The sequence below is a fragment of the Elephantulus edwardii genome, unplaced genomic scaffold, assembly GCF_000299155.1.
Source record: "Elephantulus edwardii isolate Elephantulus edwardi_28Jun2011 unplaced genomic scaffold, EleEdw1.0 scaffold00111, whole genome shotgun sequence".
NCBI lineage: Eukaryota > Metazoa > Chordata > Mammalia > Macroscelidea > Macroscelididae > Elephantulus > Elephantulus edwardii.
The window spans coordinates 4,592,269-4,614,879 of NW_006399861.1; the positions used below are offsets into that span (position 1 = coordinate 4,592,269).

At 38.0% G+C, this 22,611-nt stretch overlaps 1 protein-coding gene across 1 annotated transcript in view; it reads right to left on the bottom strand.

Moving 5' to 3' along the window:
* ME1 (malic enzyme 1, NADP(+)-dependent, cytosolic) overlaps positions 1–22,611 on the bottom strand; it is a 212,837-nt gene that overhangs the window by 16,895 nt on the left and 173,331 nt on the right. Inside the window, exons 10-12 of the mRNA XM_006892123.1 lie at positions 10,851–10,956; positions 8,683–8,825; positions 5,468–5,641 (exon numbers count right to left, since the gene is read on the bottom strand). Coding sequence (XP_006892185.1) covers positions 5,468–5,641; positions 8,683–8,825; positions 10,851–10,956 — 423 coding nt within the window. The remainder of the gene's footprint in view (positions 1–5,467; positions 5,642–8,682; positions 8,826–10,850; positions 10,957–22,611) is intronic.

Consider the following 22,611-nt stretch of genomic DNA (forward strand, 5'->3'; position numbering starts at 1 on the left):
AGGGAAGGGAAGGGAAGGGAAGGAAGACTCTGGATGAGATGGACTGGCACAGTGACTGGGGTAACAGGGGCAGGGGTGTGGGAGACAGTGAGACTGGCTCAAGATAGGGCAGCGTTCAGAGCTATAGTGCATGGGGTCACTATGAGTGGCAGGCTAGTTGATGGCACATCACAACAACATCCAATAAATGACACATGGTAAAGGATGGTAGTAGAGATACACAGTCTTGATCATTATTAGAATTAAAGTAAAAAAAACAAAATTATGGGCTATATTCCAGAAAGTATAAGATACATATACAGGCAAAATGAAAGTTAGAACAAATTCTTTAATGAAAAGGGACATGAAAAGGAAATAAAGAAAACCACAAAAGGACCATGGCAGATTCATGAGAACCAGAAATGTTGTATATTGACCTAGGAGAAGGTCAGTGGGAACGACAGACAATAGAGAAAGCCAGTGGCTTGTTTGATACAATAAAAATGACTTTATTGGCAGAACCACTTCCCCCGCCTCCCCCCCTTAAAGCATCTTGGTAATGGTTACCACTTTTCTTGTACAAGAAATGAGAAAAAAAATTGTTATGGAGTTTGTCACTAGAGGGAGCTAGAGTTATTTAAGACAAACATGCTCAGCTAAGCCACTTTTTCACCTATCAATTAAGAATGTTATAAATTTCGGTCCCAGTTTGTCTCTTATGAACTTTATGGTTTGGGGTTTTACCCCCCAGGTCTCTGATGCACCTTGAGTTGATTTTTCTGTATGGTGTGAGATGTGGATCCTGTTTCAGCTTTCTGCAGGTAGCAATTCAGTTTTTCCAGGACCATTTGTCATTTTCCCATTTGACAGGTCTTATTTCCTTGTTGACTATCAGTTGAACATAGATCTAGAAGTCCATTTCTGGGTTCTCAATTCTCTTTCATTGGTCATAGTATCAGTGCCACGCTATTTTGGTTACTATCGCTGGGTAGTAGGTTTTGAGGTCAGGCAGTGCTATGCCTCCCATTTAATTTTTGTTTTTCAGAAGTGCTTTGCTTATTTAGGGTCTCATTCCTTTCCAGATAAACGTCACAATTTCCCTTTTGATCTCCTTGAAAAATGACTTCGGTATCTGTATTGGGGTTACATTGACCATGCAGATTGCTTTTCGCATGATTGTCATTTTCACAATATTGAGTCTTCCTAACCATGAACAGGGCAAATTTTCCCATTTCTTCTGGCCTTTTACTGTGTCTTGCAGAAATGTTCTGTAGTTTTCTTTGTAAAAGTCTCTTGTACCTCTAGATGGGTCCCAAATATCTCAATTTGTGGTTGGTAAATGGTATTGCTTTCTTGGTTTCCTTCTCTGAGTTTTCTTTGATACTGTAGAGGAATCTCACTGATTTTTTGATATTGATCTTGTATCCTGACAACCTACTAAATTGGTACACGAACTCTAACAATTTTTTTTTCTGAGTCCTTGGGGTTTCTGTGTCATCTACATATGTTGTTGTTGTTGTTATGTGCCATCGAGTCATTTGCGACTCATAGCAACCCTATGTACAACAGCCTTAAATGCTGCTGTATCCTGTGCCAATTGTATTGCCTCTGACACACCCATCCGGATCACCCCAATCACTGAATCAATCCACCTCATAGAGGGTCTTCCCCTCCTGCGCTGTTCCTCTACCCTACCAAGCATGATGTCCCTCTCCAAGGACCTGTCCCTCCTTACAGCATGTCCAAAGTATGTCAGACGAAGCCCCAGAATCCTTGCCTCCAAGGAGTAGCCTGGTTTAACCCTCTCCAGGATGAATCTGTTTGTTTTCTTGGCAGTCCATGGTACATTCAATACTCTTCTCCAGCACCACAGCTCAAAGGCATCAATTCTCCTTCTATCCTCCCTAGTCATTGTCCAACTCTCTGATGCATAACAAGTGATTGCAAAGACCATGGCCTGTATCAGGTGCACCTTAGTCTTCAGAGAGACACTGTTACTCTTGAGTACTTTAGAGAGGTCCCTAACCGCAGACTTTCCCATCGCAATACGTTTTTTTATTTCCTGGCTGCTGGTGCCATGAGTGTTGACCATGGAGCCGAGCAAACTGAAGCTGTGAACAATTTCAATCTCTTCGCCATCCATCCCGATGCTACTGATTGGTCCAGTGGTGAGAATCTTTGTCTTCTTGACACTGAGCCTCAGTCCATACTGAAGGCTGCATTCCTTGACCCTCTGCAGTAAGTGCATGAGGTCCTCCTTAGTTTCAGAGAGCAGGGTTGTGTCATCTGCATAACGCAGAATGTTGATAGATCTTCCACCAAACCTAACGCCACGCTTCTCCTCATAGAGCCCAGCCTCTCGGATAATCTGCTCTGCATACAGGTTGAAAAGGTATGAAGATAGGATACATCCCTGGCGTACAACCTTCTCAATTTTCAACCATGCAGTGTTGCCCTGTTCCGTTCTGACGAATGCCTCTTGGTCCAAGTATAGGTTGCGCATCATCTACATATAGTGATAGTTTAACCATCTCTTTGCCCATATGCATCCCTTTTATTTCCTTCTCTTATTGTATTGTCCTAGCAAATACTCCCAGTACAATATTGTATAGAAGTAGTGACTGTAGACATATTTGTATGGTCCCTGTTTGCAAAGAAAATGCAAAAATTCTCGTCTTTCTCCATTGAGAATGATATTGGCTCTTGGTTTTGTATATATACTTTTCACTACATTGAGGAAATTCCCTTCTATTCTAATTTTGGTGAATGTCTTAAGAAACGGTGTTAGATTTAAAGAGATTGACAAATACAGCCAGAAATTCGCAACCAGGGGTGGATAAAACTGATGAATGGGACCTTTTAAAGATGAAATCTCTGTGCTCAATACAGTTTTCCCAACAGGGTGAAAAGAAAAACTACCGACTGGGAACAAACATTCAGTAATACCATCTCAGGACAAGGGTCTCATAACAAATGTTTATAGAATACTTCTGGCCTCTACAAGAAAAAGACTGATAACCCAATTACAAAATGGACAAAAGACATAGGAAGAATTTTCATAGAACAAGACATTCAGATGGCCAACAGACACATGAAGAAATGCACAAAATCACTGGTAATAAAATCAAAACCACAATGAGATACCATTTCATCCAGTAGCAGTGGCAAAGTTTAGTAGGGCAGCAAACAATAAATATTGTAGAGGATGTGGAGAGTGGAATTCTCATAAGCTGTGTGGGATTGTAAATGGTACAACCATTCTGGAAGGCAGCTTAATGTTTCTTCAAAAACTTGAACAAAGAAACTCCATATGACCCATCTATTCCACTACTAGGAATACATCCCAAGGAAATTAGAACTGAGACAGAAATGGAGATCTGTACACCAATGCTCATTGCAAGAACATGGAAGTAGCCCAAATGTACAACCACAGCTCATTGGATTAAGAAATTGTGGTACATTCATTCACACAATGGAATACCATGCAGCACTCATAAGCAACGATTTAAAAATGTACTACGTAAGTTGGGAGAAGGTGGAGATTATTACGCTGAGTGAACTCAGTTTCATAAGGATAAAAAGGGCGTAAGACCATTATTGTAAAAACAGAAGGATAACTAGTAAAATATGTATGAGAACTCAAAGGATAAAGAGGTGGGAGCAGAGGGATGGGGATGGGTGGGTGTGAAACCACAGGGTTGCACAGTTTGGTGAAAGGAAATGGGAAGGATTTGAGTGAAAAGATAGGATAATGATGGGCAAAGTCCAATGATGATTAATTATATAAAACAATGTGAATGAAGAATAGTGTGAAACACAATGTATACAAACTCTATAAGCAAACTAATTTTTTAAAATAATGTTATAGAAGACATGGATCATTTTTGTATACTGAAGAAAACTTTGAAATGTTCTCAGTAATTATATATCCACTTATGATTTTCACCACTTTTTTATGTTAAGAAACCTGGAGGTGAGGCACTATTGTTGTTCTTTTAAAATGGTGATAAAATAAAGTTAAGAGCAAGTCAATCGAACTTCCAGAAATCTATTCTCCTAGAATGATGCCAGGCACTAAACACTTCTTATCTCACCGGTCACAAAAATCTGCCTCTACTCCATTTACTCCTCTTTACAATGGAAATTCTTAAAGGATTACTGCAAGATAAAAACATTATAACATTCATTAATGTTTATTGGTTCAGTTCAATCATAATTCTGTGACAGTTTGATTTTAAAGGCATAAATAACTCAATGCTTTGCTCACCAACGGCATGCTACTCAAGTGTGAAACTATTACATAAATTATGTGGCATTCTGACAAATTAAGAATGCAATCAATGTCACCTGAAATGCACATGTAGAAACTGTTAAATGTTCTGCTGTGTATGTATATTCTCAACAAAAACGCAAATTATTAAAAAAATAAGAAATTTTTTATTTTACAAATACATGTCCAGTTATGTAGGTCCGTTTCTGCATTGCCCCCATTGAAAATGGAAGGCCACGTGAACTGATGGGAAAACAAGTCGTGCTACCTGCATCTCCATGATTACAGAAGTCCTTGTGTCTGATGTGAGAGTCTCAAGTCTTCTGCCAATATCTATGCTGCTGGAAGGCTAACTTGTTAGCTTTCAAGCAGAGTGAAATCTCAGTCTTTATAGACTTGACAGCATGAGTTTCCTCAAACACATCTATTCTCTGATATTAAGGAAATCTTCCTTGAAGTCTCTGAATAGAATCTACCATTTCAAAGGTTCTTAAAAACTGACTTTGCAGTCCAGTCCTGATGCCAGCAAGTTGATTCTGACCTATGATGATCTCATGTATGTCAGGGTAGAACCGTGCTTCATAGTTTTTTCAACAGATTTTTTTTTTCAAAAACACAAACTAGCAGGTTTTGGTTGTGGGTTTGTGTGTGTGTGTGTGTGTGTGTGTGTGTGTGTGTGTGTGTGTTTTAAGCATCTTTGGGTAGATCTGAACCAACAACATTTACCTTAGCAGCTAGAGTGTAAACCATTTGTACTACCCAGAACTATTTAACAATTTTACAACTCCTTATTTTCATTTTCTTTCTGGTTAAAGTAATAAACCGGTTTCTGTTTTTGGTAGTGATTCCTGCTTCTTTGTTGTATCATGTCAGAACACCGCTTTAAATCTTCAAAATGCCATTATCTGGGAATGTTCTCAACGTAATAATTGTTAAAAATACTTTTTTAACTTTCTTTGTCACAGAGTTTGCTTGAAAGAATGAAGTTTAAAAAAAGAGTTCCCTTTAAGAAATCAGAACACAATTTTCTACTGGTTATTGAAGAACATCTTACTAGAGAGACAACATGAACCCTTGACTTCTCCCTGGAGAAGTTTCTCTAAGACTTTCATCTCCAGAAAGCAAGTATTGATGTGAGAGAAAGGAAACATCAGACAACTGCATGGAGCACTCTCTGCCTTGGCACCTTGACTAACTCGTAAGCATGCTACATCATACCTCGGCAGTGGTGAGAAAGACCGTGTCCGTGATGTGTCTCAATCCACAGGCGACAACGCCCAGAGCCACTCCTGGAAACACATAGGAATTGTTGCCTTGGCCAGGATAAAGGGTCTGTCCATTTGGAAGAGTGACTGGGTCAAAAGGACTGCCACTGGCAAAAACTGCACGCCCCTACAACAACACAGACATGCAAAACTGGCTTTAGGAAGCAGAATTAGCACATCAGTTCGAAAGGGAAGCAGGCTATTTTAAAAGGAATACAGCTGTCATACAGTAAAAATAATGGTAATTTTGATGCGTCTCATTTTTCTTTTCTTCACTGCCATCGAGTTGGGACCAACTCATAGCTGAGCCTCCAGTGGGTTTTTCAGAGGCTGTATGTCACAAGAGAGGAGACCTCTCATTCTTCTCTGGCAGAGGAGACGGGGGATCCAAACTACCTCCTTTTAGGTGGGGAGCATAGCTCCCAACCCACTAGGTCACCAGAACTCCCTAAGTTTTCATCAACTCTCTAATAATGTGGGCAAGCTTCTGTGATGCTGGACAACACATCTCAGAGAAAGCGGTATTTCTATTATCTTTCTATTCTCAGGAGGAATGGACAAGAGCACAGGACACCCAGGACAATGGCTCCATTCGCTGCAGTGGTCTCACAGGTAAACCCATCCGCTATGTCAATGCAGGTTTGAAATTACACAAGTCTGATGATAACAAATGACAGGTGACAATTATTGATAATAGTGACATTTTAGATTAGAGTTTAGAGATCAACACATTTCTAAAACAGTCACTATGGTAATTTCTTATTATTTCTATACAATAAAGAAATTATATGGAAGATAATATACAAAACAAACTTATTCCAAGTGCAATTAGCTATCAAGGTGAAGAGTTTGTTATCCAGAACTGTCAACAGCTGTCTTTGGTTTTGTAGTGGTATTTTTAGGCTCAATTTTGTTTTTTTAAGAGCCATTTATATATGCCATCCTTTAAAAGGGCATTAACTTAAGGCCTGATAGTTACTAAATTGTTGTTATATTGTTAAGTATCATCGAGTCAGAACGAATCCATAGCTGACCCTTGACTGGGTTTTTGGAGACAGGAGGAGACTGCCCATCCTTCTCCCATGGAGTAACTGGTGGATGCAGACAGTGTGTCTTTGTGTTGGCAGTAAGCAGTCCTTACCGTTAAGCCACTAGAGCTGCAGGTGCTACGTAACATTAGTCAAAAGGTAGGGAGCTCTGGTGGCCTGGTGGGTAGGATGTTATGCTGTAACCCAAAGATAGATGGTTCTACGCCACCAGCTGCTCCACAGGACAAAGATGGACTATCTCCATCTCCTCCTATGTGATTTACAGTCTGTGCCAACCCAATGGAGGTGCAGCCACAAGTCAGTTCTGACTTGACAGCACATAACCACCACAATCAAAAGGAGAGCATTTGCCTGGTCTGTGAGAGGGAGAGTGATGACATATTTGATAGTATTCAGGCTTCCAAAATATGAACATAGGAAACTCTTAAATAGAAAGCATCACAGTCTAAGAAATTAATTTGATAAGTCTAAAGTACAACTTCCAAAGCATAAACTAGGTTATAACTTTCATATAGATAAAATCGGAAGCCTAGATCTGGCTTGATAGTAATAATATTAATATTCATGTAATATGAATGTTATTAAATGCCTTTTCATTCTTTTTTTTAAAGTTGCATAATTTATTGCCTCTGACAACCTGCTGGAGGGCTATAAGTTGGTTCCAACTTGATGGTACAAAGAACAACAAGGCACAGTACTTTTCTGCTAATGAGTTGAACTATTAACTCAAGGTCAGCAGTTCAAATCCACAAGCTGCTTAGCAAGACAAAGATAAGTAATCTCCACCTATAAAGATTTACAGCCTCAAAAACCTGACAGAGGTTCACTAGGAAATGCCTCAACAGCACTGGATAGCTGTCTCTCCCCTGCGCATGCAGCAGCACACATCCAGACTTCTGACTGAACTCAGTAACAAAGTTTAAGGTCTCCTCAAATGATTGTCAATTCTATGTATAGCAATGCAGAACATCCAGAAAAAGGTCATACAAGTGTTGCCATCGAGTAGGAACTGACCCATAGCTGACCCTCCGGCAATTTTCAGTCAGTTAATTGTACAGGAGGAGACTGTTCCTCCTTCTCCAAAGCAACAGCTGGTGGATTCAAACCCTGTGCCTTCAGGATTGCAGTGCAGCTTCTTGCCAGTAGGCCACCAGCGCTCCCATACAGGTTTAGTCAGAGAAATTTCATTTTAAAATGAACTTAAGAATAAGAATATAGTTTTAAAGAAGGGGAACCATCAAGTTCTGATTTGGAGACGATAGCTTATTGTTATATTTAACTTTTCTAGTTTCTTTAGATTTATTTCCAAAATAAAAGCATCTTAGGTACATATAACTCAATTCTGTTTTGGTATAATGACATTTTCCATTCTTAGGGGGAAAAAAGACTCTTGCCAATTATGTATTAATATAAAATTGTATAAAATAACTTTTTTAAAACATTCAAGTATTGAAGTACTGAGGATTTCTATCCAAGGCTGGCTGAATATCAAGATAGCTGTCCAAAGACTCCACCCTGGGCATCCAAATCCTAACCCAGGATTTAGCAAAGCAAAAATAAAATTGTGGTTTTACACTGGATGATTCAATGTTTTGGAATAGCTGGTTAAAAACTATTTTAATAAGCATCTGAAACCAACCTTCTTATTTACTTTTATATTATTTAAAACTGGGATATTTCCAAGCACTTGAAGAACATTATCAATGATGTACTCTAAAGTTTATTTTATTTTACATTTAAGAAAAGAATTTATCCAATAGCATTTTTTAAAAGGAAGTAGTTATTATCTCTTCTGACCTGTTCACTTTTCATTCAGACTTGGTTGTATAAGCACTTTAAAGGTCCCTGGTGATGCAAACAGCAAAGGAATCATATACTTGTCGAAAAGCTAGTGGTTGGAACCCACACAGAGGTGCCCTGAAGACAATCCTGGTGAAGTGTTTGTGAAGAGGCAGCAGCCTGGAGAGCCCTAGGGAACAGTTACATGCACGCATCGGATTGCCAGGAGTCAGAACCTCTACAGTGATCTACAAGTGCTGAGTACCTTCGATATATACTAGGCTTCCCATTAAGGAATCAAAATTTGGTCACTAAATTATCAGTTATACTTCCGCTTTACCTTAGTTAGTTTATAGCACTGCTCTGCAGAACATTCTGCTTTGCTAGTTGGATTACTCAAAGCAAAAATAATAGGCCGCTCATTGAAGGCAGCCATATCTTTGAGAATTTGTTCTGTGAATGCGCCACCAATTGCAGCCACTCCTAATGAAGAAACAGAAATATATGATTAGGGTCATTATTATTAATTATTTTAAGGAAGCATGTCAGTCCACTTCTAATGGTCTTGAAACATAATAAAGAATATTTACTTATAAAGGGCAGTGATAAAAATAGATTTTCATTAACACCAACTAACTATCTTTAGGGTTATAATGATAAGACTACATACATTTTAAAATGAGATATAGTATGTGACACATAACACATCAAATTAGAGACCCGTAAGAGTCGCAAGCGACTCGACAGCACAAAACAACAACAACAACAACAACAACAACAAAACCTAAAATTGTGAATATAAGCATTTGCATTAGGAACGTTTCCAAGATATACTATCTCTCTAATAGTAAGCAAATATATCAGTATATTTAATTTTTTTTAGGTTATATATGCTTTAAAAACCAATGCTGACACTTAAAACAGAGAACACTAGAGGTTCAATGGTAGAATTCTTGCATTCCATGTTGTTGTTTTGAGTACCAATGAGTTGGAATTGACCCAGAGCTGACCCTCTAGCAGGTTTTCAGAGGCAGTTAATCACAGGGGAGGAGACTGCCCATCCTTCTCCCATGGAGCAGCTGGTGGATTCAAATCGTGTGCCTTTGGGATTACTGTGCACTTTCTTACCACTAGGCTACCAGATCTCCCTGCTATTATTGTTATGTGCCATCTCCTCACCTACAACTCACAGCAACCCTATGTACAGCAGCTCTGAGCTCTGCTCTACCAAGAGCCAGTCTCACTGTCTCTGACACACCTACCCCAGTTAATGTGTCAATTGATCTCATCTGGAGTCTTCCTCTCCTGTGCTCTCCCTCCATCCTTCTAAGCATGATGTCCTTCTCCAGGGACTGGTCCCTCCTGGAAACATGTCCAAAGTATGTGAAATTGAGCTTCAAAATCCTTGCCTCTTAGGAGAAGCCTGGTTTCACCCTTTCCAGGATATATCTATTTGTTCTCTTGGCAGTTCATGATATGTTCAATACTCTTCTACAAGCTCAAAGGCATCAATTCTTCTTCTGTCATCTTTGGTCATTGTCCACCATAGCAAGTAACTGCAAAGACCATGGCCTGAATCAGGCATATCTTAGTTTATAGATTGACATCATTGCTCTTTACCACTTGAGAAGTCCCTGACAGCCGACTTACCCAGAAGAATTTGTCTTTTGATTTCTTGACTGTTGGTGCCAAGAGTGCTGACTATGGACCTGAGTTGACTGTAAAATTGTTAACAACTTCAATCTCTTCTTCATCTATGATGGTGCTGCAAATTGGCCCAATGGTAAGAACCTATGTTTGCTTGATATAGAGCTTCAATCTATGTTGAATGCTGCAGTCCATGACCTTCTGCAGCAAATGCTTCAGGTCCTCCTCAGTTTCTGCAAGCAAGGTTGTGTCAAATGCATAATGTAGGCTGTTGATTAGTCTTCCTCCAATCCTCATGCCACACTCCTCCTGTTCTGCATACAGACTGAAAAGGTACAGAGACTGGATATATCCTGATGCATTCCTTTCCTGACTTTGAAATATACAGTGTTTCCTTACTCTGTTCTGATGACTGCTTCCTGGCCCAAGTATAGGTTTTGCTTGTAAACCTAAAATTGAAGCTTGATTTCTTGCCAGTGAACATCACGCACACTTTGCACCCCGACCATTCCTCCATCAAAGGCCTGTGTATTGCCATAAGGCTGAACAGGTTTTAGCAGAGCTTCCAGACAAAGATGTCCTCATAACAAAAGGATTTACTTCTAAATGTCAGCCAATGAAACCCTAGAGGCCAAATGGTCTAATCTGCTAGGTTCATTCTGTTGTGCTTGGGAAGGATCACTATGAATCAGAGGTCCACTCAATAACACCTAAAAAAATTCTCTGATTCAACTGTAAAACCGAAGTATCACTTAGAGAATTAATTTTAACAGAAGAATAACGTAACTAGGGGAAACAAAGTTAAATTATGCTATAAAAAACAAAGAGAATGTTTGGTGAAATGAGTTGGGGGAAGTTTACCTATGAGAGCAGTTGGTTTTATTTTTTTAACAATGGCTTCCAGGTTCTTCATTTCTTCATGTTCATGGGCAAATTCTTCTTTCTCTTTCGTTAAGGAAGCGCGTCCCTAGCAAAGAAAAAAGAAAAAAAGAAAAGAAATTAATCTGACATATGAATCAAAGGAATGTTAGAATAAAAAATGTATTGCCAATATTTGGGCTTAATATTTTTATGTATCATGTATTATAATTCTCTTAAAAATTCTTTTAAAAAATTCTTTTCTAATTCATTCATTCTTTGAACAACCAAAATACATATATCAGATAATGATCTGGATAAATAGTGAGCTACATAAAGTCTTTTTCTCATTTAATTATGATTTAATACTAAAATATTTAGGTCTTCATAGAAACTAGCATTATCAAATGCAAATTGTTATTAACCTTGAGGAGAAAGGAACATTATGCTTAGAAAGGTGCAGAGGCAACGCAGGAAAGGAAGACCCCAGATGAGATGGACTGACATTGTGGCTGGGATAACAAGGGCAGGTGTGTAGGAGACAGTAAGATTGGCTCAGGATAGGACAGGGTTTAGAACCACTGTGCATAGGGTTACTATGAGTCACAGGCAACTCGACAACATAACAATAATACAGCAATGTCTCAGAACCTAGAGATGGTTTTACCTGCTGCACTATCAATTTAAGTACTACTGATTAAGAATTAAAAATCAATGCCCTTTTTATATCTTAATATATTTGTATCACAAATGATGATAAAAATATTAGATTTTCCAGGAGGCCAAAAGAACTCTGGAAAGGAGGAGCTTGAGAGCCATTGCTCTGGTGGTGTAGTTTATCTGGAGTTGTACTGCTAACACCAAAGCCAGACCACTGTAGGAGTTCAAATCCACCAGTGGCTCCCAGGAGAAAGAGAAACTACTTCCACTTATGCACCTGAAACCTTGGTGGATTGCTAATGAAAGGTTTGTGGCTAGAACGCACAGGTAGATTTTCTGAGAAAATCTCTTTTATCTGCTACCATAGGGATTTCAGCCTAGGAAACCCTGTGAACAGTGGTGCTCTGTCTTACAGGGTCAGAATGAGTAAGAATCAACTCTATGGTATATGTACAAACAACCTACCTTTTTCCAAAAAGTTATTAACATATTTTTGTTTTTAATATTTTGATGGTGACTGTGCCATGTCAAGTTCAGAAAACAATGTCTAAGTATAATATTCTGTCTACAAATTAGAGGATTATCTATCTATCTATCTATCTATCTATCTATCATCATCTGTCATCATTGTAGGGTTCATACTTATTCTGAAATATTTCACTTGTTCCTTCAGCAATGAAGGGCAAGTATAATTAGAGTCTTTTTTTCTTGAGGGAAAAGAGAGACAGAGCTCTCCCCTTGAGGGAGAGACAGAGCTGTTATGTGACTTATTCAAAGCAATTTACAGTTTAGAATTTCAAAGCCTTTCCAATACAGCACAAGGCAACCACAGAGAAGCTTTACAACTGGTACATATTCAAGCATTTGCAAATGGTAATCCTGAAAGTGGCAGAACCTTTTTATACTAAAAGGTTATCATTATTGCAGCTCTGAATTTGACAGTAATGTATATGAGTTATAGGAAATCTGAAGCATATGTACTTCCCAATGCCTGTTTCCTCATCTGTAAAATGCATTACAGAAGTCCTATCCCACCAGATTGTTTATGAATGAAACACAACAATGTACATAGGCACTTGCAACCATACTTGATTTACAGCAAGAAGTCAACGAATATCAGCCATTGTCATTAAAATTATCATGAAGAAAGACAAAGTTTGAGTACTTTTGGTGCTTTCTCAATGCAATGTTGTAAAGGACAAGTTATGAACTACTGTTTTCCATATTACCCTAATATTAGCTTGTATTATCCCTGTGAACAGCATTTACTATTAGCAATTTCTGGATTCTAAAAGGTTATTTTACCTTTTCTCCCTCAACACCAAAATAACTGCATCTGAGACACTAAGAAAAAGGACCTTCATTCAGTTACAATCAAACTTGAAGCTTCCTGTTTCAATATTTACTTCAGCAACACTCTATTCTCTTATAACATTGAGTGCTCTTAGTTTGTAAGGATTCAGAATAGGATACCTGCACTGCAATCCCAGCAGCAAACAGTGCAAATCCACAGCTGCTCTGCAGGAGAAGGACGAGCAATCTCCTTCAGTGCAATTTACTGTCATCAAAAACCTACTGGAGGGGTTATCCATGGTTCAGTTCTGACTCGATGGTACACAACAACCACCTCCACCCTTAGCTCTCTTCACTTCAAGCTGGGAGATTGATTTCATCTACATATCTCATTCACAGAGACCACTGTTGTTGTTGTTGTATACCATGGAGTCGGAACTGAGCCACAGCTGATCCTCTAGTGGGTTTTTAGCAGCAGTAAATGGCATGGATGGAGAATGCCCATCTTTCCCCCATGAAACAGCTGGTAGATTCAAACCCCATGCTTTGCTTTGCTTGGCAGTGCCATTTCTTAACACTAAGCCATCAGAAGGCTGGCAGGGATATCTCCAAGGTACTGAAGAACAACAATGTCAGTCTGAAGACTAAAGTGTGTGTGATTCAGGCCATGGTCTTTTAAATCACTTTGTACACTTTTGAGAGCTGAACAATGAATGAGGATGACAGAAAAAGAATTGATGTCTTTGAGTTGTAGCGTTGGAGAAGAGTACTGAAAGAACAAACAGGTGTGTCATGGGCTACCAAAAGAACAGACAGATATGTCTTGGAGAAAGTGCAGCCGGAGTGCTCCTTGGAGGCAAAGATGGAAAAGCTGTACCTCTCATACTCTTTTTTTTTTTTTTAACTTGTACTGCCTTTTGATTTGGTATTTATTTAAAATAAGCTGTCCCAATGGAGAATTTGAGTTTATGCTGCAGGCTTCTTTTCTACTGGCTTCTTCTCAGCTGCTGGTTTCTCGGTGGCTGTAGGCTTCTTTCCCGCTGCAGCCTTTGACTATGTTCTTAAGAGAAGATATCCCTTGGAGGGGGACAACATGCTTGGAAAGTCTGAGAATCAGTTACAGAGAGGAAGACTTTCAACAAGATGGACAGACACAAAGACTGCAGCAATGGGTTCAAGTGTGTCAGAGTCAAAGGCACAGGATACAACAGCATTCAGGTCTATTGCTCCTAGGGTTGCTACAAATTGTACTTGACTCAATGGCACTTAGCAACAATCCACTAGACCTCCTACTCAAGCATAATTCTAGCAGATAAAAAGTGGCTAAATGTGATGACAATTTATTAGCAACAAACGAGAAAGCATAGTTATTGGAGTGCCCAATAATTCCTACAACAAATCTTTTCATAATTATGTGATGCTGATTTAGGAGAAGTGGTTATTTAAAGTATTGGCTCCAATCCCTCACAGTCCCTTTGTATGTCAATATTCTTTGCCATATAACCTTGTGAGTCCCTCTAAAAATAAAGCACATTTTCCTATTCAATGTCTGTGGACCTGACCATGTGGGTTATTTTAGTTAATATAATGTGGACTGGAATGATATTGCGCTAGTGTCAAGCTTACACATTAAGAGCACTGATGTTTCTTCTGACTTTCAATTGCCTTTTCTGTCAAAGAATACAGCTAGTAAGGTTGCTGGTTCAAAGGGGATGAGAGCCCGGTAAAGCAGAACAACATTCAGTTTACAGTCAGTGGCCAAGATCACCAGAGCTGCTACAGGGTTTGAAGAAGAATTCTTTTAAGCTTGCTTATTTATTTTAACACTTTAGTGAGTGTTATTCCAAAGAAGAAATAATTCTTGTCTGTTATTGAGATTTGTGGCTTAGGGTAACACAGGAATATTCAATTTATTTTTATTTTGGTTATATATTCTTCCCCACATTTAATGTTAATGTTGTGTTTATCAACTGCCTTGAGAGTAAGGGGTTAATTTTCCTAAAGTTAATTTTTTTGTATTTTGGGGATTCTTTGTCCAGTATTTTAACCAAAAGTCAACCAATATACATGTTTAGCCTACTGGTTTCTTCATTTTAGGTATCTAAAAAAATACAGATAGAATCAAAAGACTTTATCTTAACGTACTCTTACATCTTCCAGAAGGGCCAGAGACTAAACCATTATCCTGAGGGATAATTTAAAATATTTCACATGGTTTAAAATAAATTGTCTGGAATGAGAAGTTAAACATAAAGAAAGTTAAAGACACAGGAAAGGAAAATATGTGTGCTTTTATCATGAACATCTTACTTTATTAATCACAGTATCACCCTGTCAGTTCTTAGCTAGTGAAGCAAGATTTGGCAAGAAGACATTCCATCTAGTAAGGAATATAAATTACCCCCAGTCTCACCCTGAAAAACTTGATTCTTGGTGATAGTTGAGAGAGTTTTGAAGGATGGCCAGGAATCACAAAATTCACATACTAACATTATTGTTCTAGCAGTAGATAATCAAAAGGAGAAAACTAAGGATGTTCCAATTACTATCTATATGGTTTTCAAAGTTGATTTGATGGCCTGCTTTCAACCTTTAATTATTGAAATACACCCTTTTTAGATCTGGTAATATGTGTTACTATCTTTACTTTTAGAGTTGTATTTCTGAACTGATGTCTTATTTTCCTCCTTTAAAACAAATCTGATTTAGAATCCTACTCTTTATTCCAGTAACTTCAAGTGGATATAGGCACAGTAGATTTCTTTACCTTCATTTTTATTCCTGAGTCTGGAGTTAATTTTTCAGTATGACTTTTCCTAGTCATTATTTGATTTTTGCTATGTAGATGGGCAGGAACGTGTGAATGAGGTGCGTTAGCCTTTCCACAAGGAGACTGCCCGGTCTCCACAAACTACAAGGGGATTGGCTAGTCTCGCCATTGAATTGAGTAAGCCAGGAGTGAGAGGGAGATAGATTTTCTGGCACTATTGAAGAGAAAGCAACACAACGTAGGATGTCCTTCTTACTCCAGCTGTATCTACAGCAGCAACACTTACGGCAGAACAGGATAACAGACATGAGATGGGACCTTGGCAGGGGGAGCCAATAATGGTAGGCCTGAGAACTTTGTTTGACAACTGGAGTTAGGAAGTCAATACACCGGAAAGACTGAAAACTTGGGAACACTGGTCTAAACCTGTGAGACTTGAGGCTGAGGTGCCTGTGTGCACATTTTGGGAGCTATCTTGACTATATTCTGTTATCAATATAGATTATAACCTTTTTACTTTCCCCAGTATGATTTTGTTTGGTCTGGGAGTTATTTAATTAGATTTTGGACCCAGCAAAACACTAAAATTGATGATGAGATGAGTAGAAAGAAGTATGGGAGAATAGGGGAATGTCTGATTTCATGGAAACTGGTTTTGTGTTAATGATGCTATTGACGGTGACAGTTCCCCTTTGTGAAGGTGGTAAAGGTCAGATACAGCCATCCCCTCGCTCTTTTTACAGGGTCTCTTGCTGAAATACCTTTTCCTTTTTTGGCAGTGTGTGCGTGTGTGTGTGTCTCTTAGTTTAAAAATTCCAAATTCTACCCTTTTAAAAAAGTGTCTCCTTAAAGAGAAGCCATGCCACTGTTCCTTTAATATCCCTCTTTCCTTTTATTCTGTTTTGATTCTCAGCACTGAATAGAAGATGTCATTAGATAGAATCATAATTTTTCTCCAAAGTAGGTATGCTGTGGTGGAGGTTTGTATAAGCTGAGAATGGAACAGGATGAAAAATGGATAGTAAAGATTACAAGATTATGAATTAGTTAGTCTTCTGTAAGCCTCTCTTCCTATACACAGGCACTATGCATAAGCACTTCCGTAGCTACTTTGAATTCATGCTTGCTTGGCCTACCTGACTCATTTTATCTGACTGCCTTTGTTACATTACCATTAATTTATTAAAGCTGAAATGGGCCAGTATTTGAACCTGAAAACACAACTTTCCCAGTTCACTACCAGCAGCGATTCATTGCAATAGTTATGAAGCTGGGTAAAGAGTTCAAAAATCATGTTTCATCTTCTCAGGATAAGTTTAAAAGAAGCTGCTGTTGTTGTTTACCATAGAGTCAGAATCGACCCAAAGCTGACCCTCTGGCAGATTTTCTGAGGCAGTTAATTGCGTGGGAGGAGACTGCCCTGTGGAGCGGCTGTGTACCTTTGAGATTTCAGCACAGCTTCTTGCCAGTAGGCCATCAGAGCTCCCTTAAGGAAGATGACTGATGCCTTAACAGAAGTCTTTTCCATATTAAGTCAAAACAAGAAGTGAATAATGGTCTTAATCCAACATAGTAAGTGGTTAACGCCATCAATATTTAAATTTATATTATTAAAAAGACATGTCCATAATTTTCTGGCTAAAACACTCAGCTTTTGCTTCTGTTCTAGAATCTAGAGTTATACACTCTATAAGAAATGGGAAACAGGGAGAAAAAGAATCAGGCCAGATAATTTCACATTTTAATTTTTTCACACTATAGCGTGTGCTAAGAACCTTCAAAAGAGTGGCAGCATCACTGATTAAAATATTGATAGTCTTGCAAAAAGAAAGAAGATTCTCTATTCACTCTGGAGTTTCAAGCCCTACACCTAACAACTAAGCCCTTATAAAGAAAATAAAGGAAAGATAAATGGTAAATGTTATTAAGCAATTAATGGTATTTCTATTTTTCTAGTTCAAAATCTTAACACTATCCTGTTTATTACTTTATACACTATATTATGATATTTACTATATCAGCAACAACACCACCCAGAAATGACAATATTCATGAAGTTTAATAAATAAAAACCTTAACACATAAACCTTTCAAGGAACTAATGGTTTAAACTTCATTCTTCACCCTTAACTCATCTCATTCATATGCATATGGTCTCATGATGAAAAAAGCAGTTTAACTTCCCCCTCCATTTTAATTCTTTTTCTCTTTTTTCTCCTTCTCCATTCTAATTGCTGCAAAAGTAGTCATTCCAATTGCACTTCCCAAGACTCTAACTTACAAAATTCCACATTTCCATGAGTCTGAAGCCATTGTGTGGAACCTGGCTTTTGACATCAATTGTGAGAAGAACAAGGGCCATTTGGGGACAGCCATGTCTGACTTTTACCAACTTCAGAAAGGAGAACTGTCCCTGTCAACAGTCCAATAACACAAAAACAATTCCCAAGAAGTCAAACATGTCCCCCATGTTTCTAGACCTCTTTCTACACATCTCAACACCAATCTGTTTGTTTTACATGCTTTGAAACAAACTGTACCTAACCATTCCAATTTACATGGAAATTAAACTTAAAGACACACAGAAATTAATTATAATCTGGGGACTGCAGGTATATTAATTATTTCCTGATATAAAGTTCTGACAAAAATCAAACTCACTATCATTAAGTCAATTCCGACACATGAAGACTTTCGACTGGGTTTCCAAGACCATGAAGTCTTTATGGGGAGAGAATGCTCTTCCTTCTCCTCAGAGTAGCTGGTGGATTCAAGCCACTGATCTGTTGGTTAACAGCTTAGTATGTAAATACTATATACTACCAGGGCTAGATAAGATGACAGAAGAATAATTGACGCCTTTGAGTTGCAGTGTTGGAGAAGAGTCTTGAACATACCATAGACCATCAATAAAATAAATAGGTCTGCCTTGGAGAGGATGAAACCAAGTTTCTCCTTGGATGCTAAGATTTTGAAGCTCCATCTCACATATTTCAGGCATGTGGCTGGGAGGGACTGATCCTTGGAGAAGGACATCATGCTCAGAAGGATGGAGGGACAGCGCAGGAGAAGAAGACCCCAGATAAGATGGACAGTAACTGGGGCAATGGGGGTAGGTGTGTTGGAGTCAGTGAGACTGGGTCACAATAGGGCAGGCTTCAGAGCTGTTGTATATTGTTGTTGTTGTTGTTATGTGCCATCGAGTCGCTTGTGACTCATAGCGACCCTATGTACAACAGCCCTAAACTCTGCTCTGTCCTGTGCCAATCGCACTGTCTTTGACACACCCATCCCGAATATCCCAGTCACTGAATCAATCCACCTCATAGAGGGCCTTCCCCTTCTGCACTGTCCCTCCACCCTCCCAAGCATTATGTCCTTCTCCAAGGACATAGGGTTGTACATAGGGTTGCTATAAATTGCAGGTGACTTTATGGCACATAACAACAACAATCATCACCAAGATTATTAATAAAATTCTAAAATAATTTAATATTATCAATGACAAATTATATTTCAATTAATCTTATTGAAACTTATATGCTACTGAAAACATTGGTACTTTCCATAGCATTAAAAAAATTAATGATGTATTATATTGGAAAAGTCTACTGTCAAGGACATCTTCAAAGTGGTGAGGAGAAATAATGTCAATTTTAAAACTAAAGTGTGCCATGGCCTTTTCAATGACTTGCTATGCATCTGAGAACTGGACAATGAATAAAGTTGACAGAAGAACTGCCGCCTTTGAGTTATGGTGTTAAGAGAAGTGGTCTGCCAAAATAACAAACAGATATGTCTTTTTTCTTTTTTTTTTTCAAACAGATATGTCTTGGAGAAGGTGCATCCAGATTATTTCTTAAGACAAGAATGGTGAGGCTTCATCTTACGTGCTTTGACATGTTGCTAGAAGGGAGTGTTCCTTGGAAAAGGACATCACGCTAGGAAAAGTGGAAGATAAGTGAAAGAGAGAAAGATTCCCAATGAGAAGGACTGGCACAATGACTGCAGCAATGGGCTTCAGGATATCAGAGATAATGAGGACCTGGTGCAGGACAGGGCAGGGTTCAGACCTGTTGTTCACAGGGTCATTATGATTGATCCTCAACTTGATGGCACAACAAAGTTTATTCCATAGTTTATATGGATATGAGGTAAAGGATGACAATATGCTGCAGGTGTTTTGTTGAAAATAAAAACAGAGGTTGGAAAAAATACTTATCTAATCTTATGAAGCTAATTCCACATATGAACCAACAAATTACTTTTTTTAAAAAAAATTTAAAGCGATTTGGCAAAATTTTAACGTTTATTATCAATATCTACATTACAAGTTAGTAAGATGGAATTAGTATTATTATTATTGGATGTAGGATATGCTATAAAAGTACTGAGAAATGAAGGATAACAAACACAATAAATAAATCATATAAATTAATAAGCAAGATTATAGTGTTACTAGTTACTCTGAGATTTACTACTTTTGCAATAAAAACCAATATAAGAATTTTGAATGTTTAAAAAGCAAAATAATTAAAACTTTATGTATTTTTTCAAACTATATTTTTTACATTAAATAGTGAACAAGCTGTTAAATATATAACAGCCATTTTAAAATATAAGTTTCTTGATCTTGGCAAGCAGAATATATATCCTTCTTAATTTTGGCAAGTGAAAGACATGAACTAAGAGTGACTGATTAAGTCTAAGCAATAACTTCACAGCTATTTGAGATACTGTAGTTGATGGAATTTGGCGACTCAGCTTAGCAAGTCTATGTTAAAATCATTTGAGATATTAAAATCTGTAAAAATTTATATAGTTATCATATAAAAATGTCATAGAAACCACTAAAGAAAACCACAGTCACAGTCTTTCCAATTTTCAGGTTCTTAAATATTTTACATTCCTAAATACAGCTTGATGCATATAGTTTTCCTCCTGAGTTCCAATAATTTTCATGCTGTTAATTCCTAACTCCCTATCTCTAGCTCATTCCCTTCCATAACTACTAAGAAGAACTGACACGGAGGCATCACCATCTCCACAGGCAGCTCAAACTTTCAATATCTGAACTGATCTCAGTATCTTTCCTTAAACTCCTCTCTTCTTAATTCCTTCTTTATATTCATTGTTGAATTGCTTATCCAATCTCCTAAGATTACCAGCTGAACTCTTACTCTCTCCTACTCCCCAACACCAAAATCTGTTACTGAGTATGCCAATACTACACTCAACAAGTGTGGTGAATCAACTTTTTCTCTCAATTCCATGTTTCTCCACTAGTCTTTAGAGTATTGCAATAACTCTATCTACCTTCCTTTCCTACTTTCTCCTGACTACAAGGCATCCCCTACACACTGTCACTAGAATGAATGAAGATATAAATCTGCCCTGGATTAATTGTTTTAAAGATTGCTGAGTTTCAGGACTCTCAATATCATCATGGGCCATCTTCTTGCTTTCAAACTTAATGTCTAAATGTTCTCTTACACTGAAATATTTTCTTTTCTTTTTGCACATGCTGATTCTCCTTTGTGGAACACTATTCATTAATAAATTAGCCAAGAAAGTATTTTTTTAATGTTCTAGACCCTGTACAGGCTTTTTAACATATAAAGACGTTAGTTTTTGTTAAGTTCTCATAGTGAATCTGTCATCATATTTCCTTTGTTTCAGTTATAAATACAGGAAGTTCATGCTATTTGTGAAGGCTGTGGAAAAACCCCTACCTCTTCCTATGAAGAACTTAAGAGCTATCTTTTAGAATCTCTCTCAGTGATCTCATCTTTCTTTTCAGTATAGCTGTGAGCATCCTCTCCTGTGCATCCATATCATCCTGGACACTCGTCTGTGACTGTAGTTAATACTTGTCTTCTCTGTGTATTGTTAACTTGGTTTGTTTTAATTTCTCAGATGGTAAGCTTCCTAAGATCAAGGATTTTATTGTGTCCTCAAAGACTAGTACAATGATGTGCATATAAATAGCATTCAACAAATGACCAATTTTAGAAATTGCATTCAATAAATTTCTGCCCATAGTGCATGTTATGTGACTGAAGTCTTCAAGTTTTATTTGTCTATCCACTAACAAATTTTTAAACAAAGATCCAGACCATGGTCTTCACAATTACTTGCAATGTAGCTGAGAGCTAGACAACCACTAAGAATAAAAGAAGAACTGATGCCTTTGAGCTGTGGTATTGAATATATACCATGCACTGCTAGGAGAACAAACAGGTTTGACCCGGAGAGGGTGAAAACAGGATGCTCCTAAGAAACAAGGATTTTGAAACTCCATCTGACATACTTTGGGCATAATGCCAGGAGGAACCAGTCCTTGGAGAGGTACATCATGCTTGAAAGGGTGGCGGAACAGTGCAAGAGAGGAAGACCCTAGATGAGATGGATTGACTCAGTGTTTGGGGTAATGCGGGTAGATTTATCAGAGACGATGAAACTGGCTCAGGATAGAGCAGGGTTTAGAGCTGTTGTACATAGGGTCACTATGAGTCACGGTTGAGGCTATAATCTGGATGGATAGAGACTGTCAATCTTTCTCCCATAGAGCTTTTTGTGGATTTGAACAGCCAGAGTGTCACCGTCTTAGAGTTGGTCACACAACTATCTATGGACTAAACCACCAGAGCTCCTGAAAAGAATCAAATAGAAGGTTTAAAGTAAAATGGCCATTCAATGAAAATCACTGCTACCATTTGGATATATTTCTTTCATGACATTTATATGCAATTCTGCTTTTTAATAAAGTAGTTACTTAAAATAATGGGGTTTTTTCCTACGTATTATATTAGGAAAATATGTTACTTATGGTTCTATAAAAGTGATTTAAGTCTGCACACTGTCCTCAGTGGCTACTCCACAAATATCCTCTATTTTCATTAAGTGTAAGGAATGCGAATGGCTCAATGGTTAGAAGTTCAGCTGCTTACTGAAAAGTTGATGGTTTCACGAATCAGCAAAGCACTCCTTAAAAATAGAAAAACGGTAGGAGGCATCTCACTCCCTGACTTAAAATCCTAC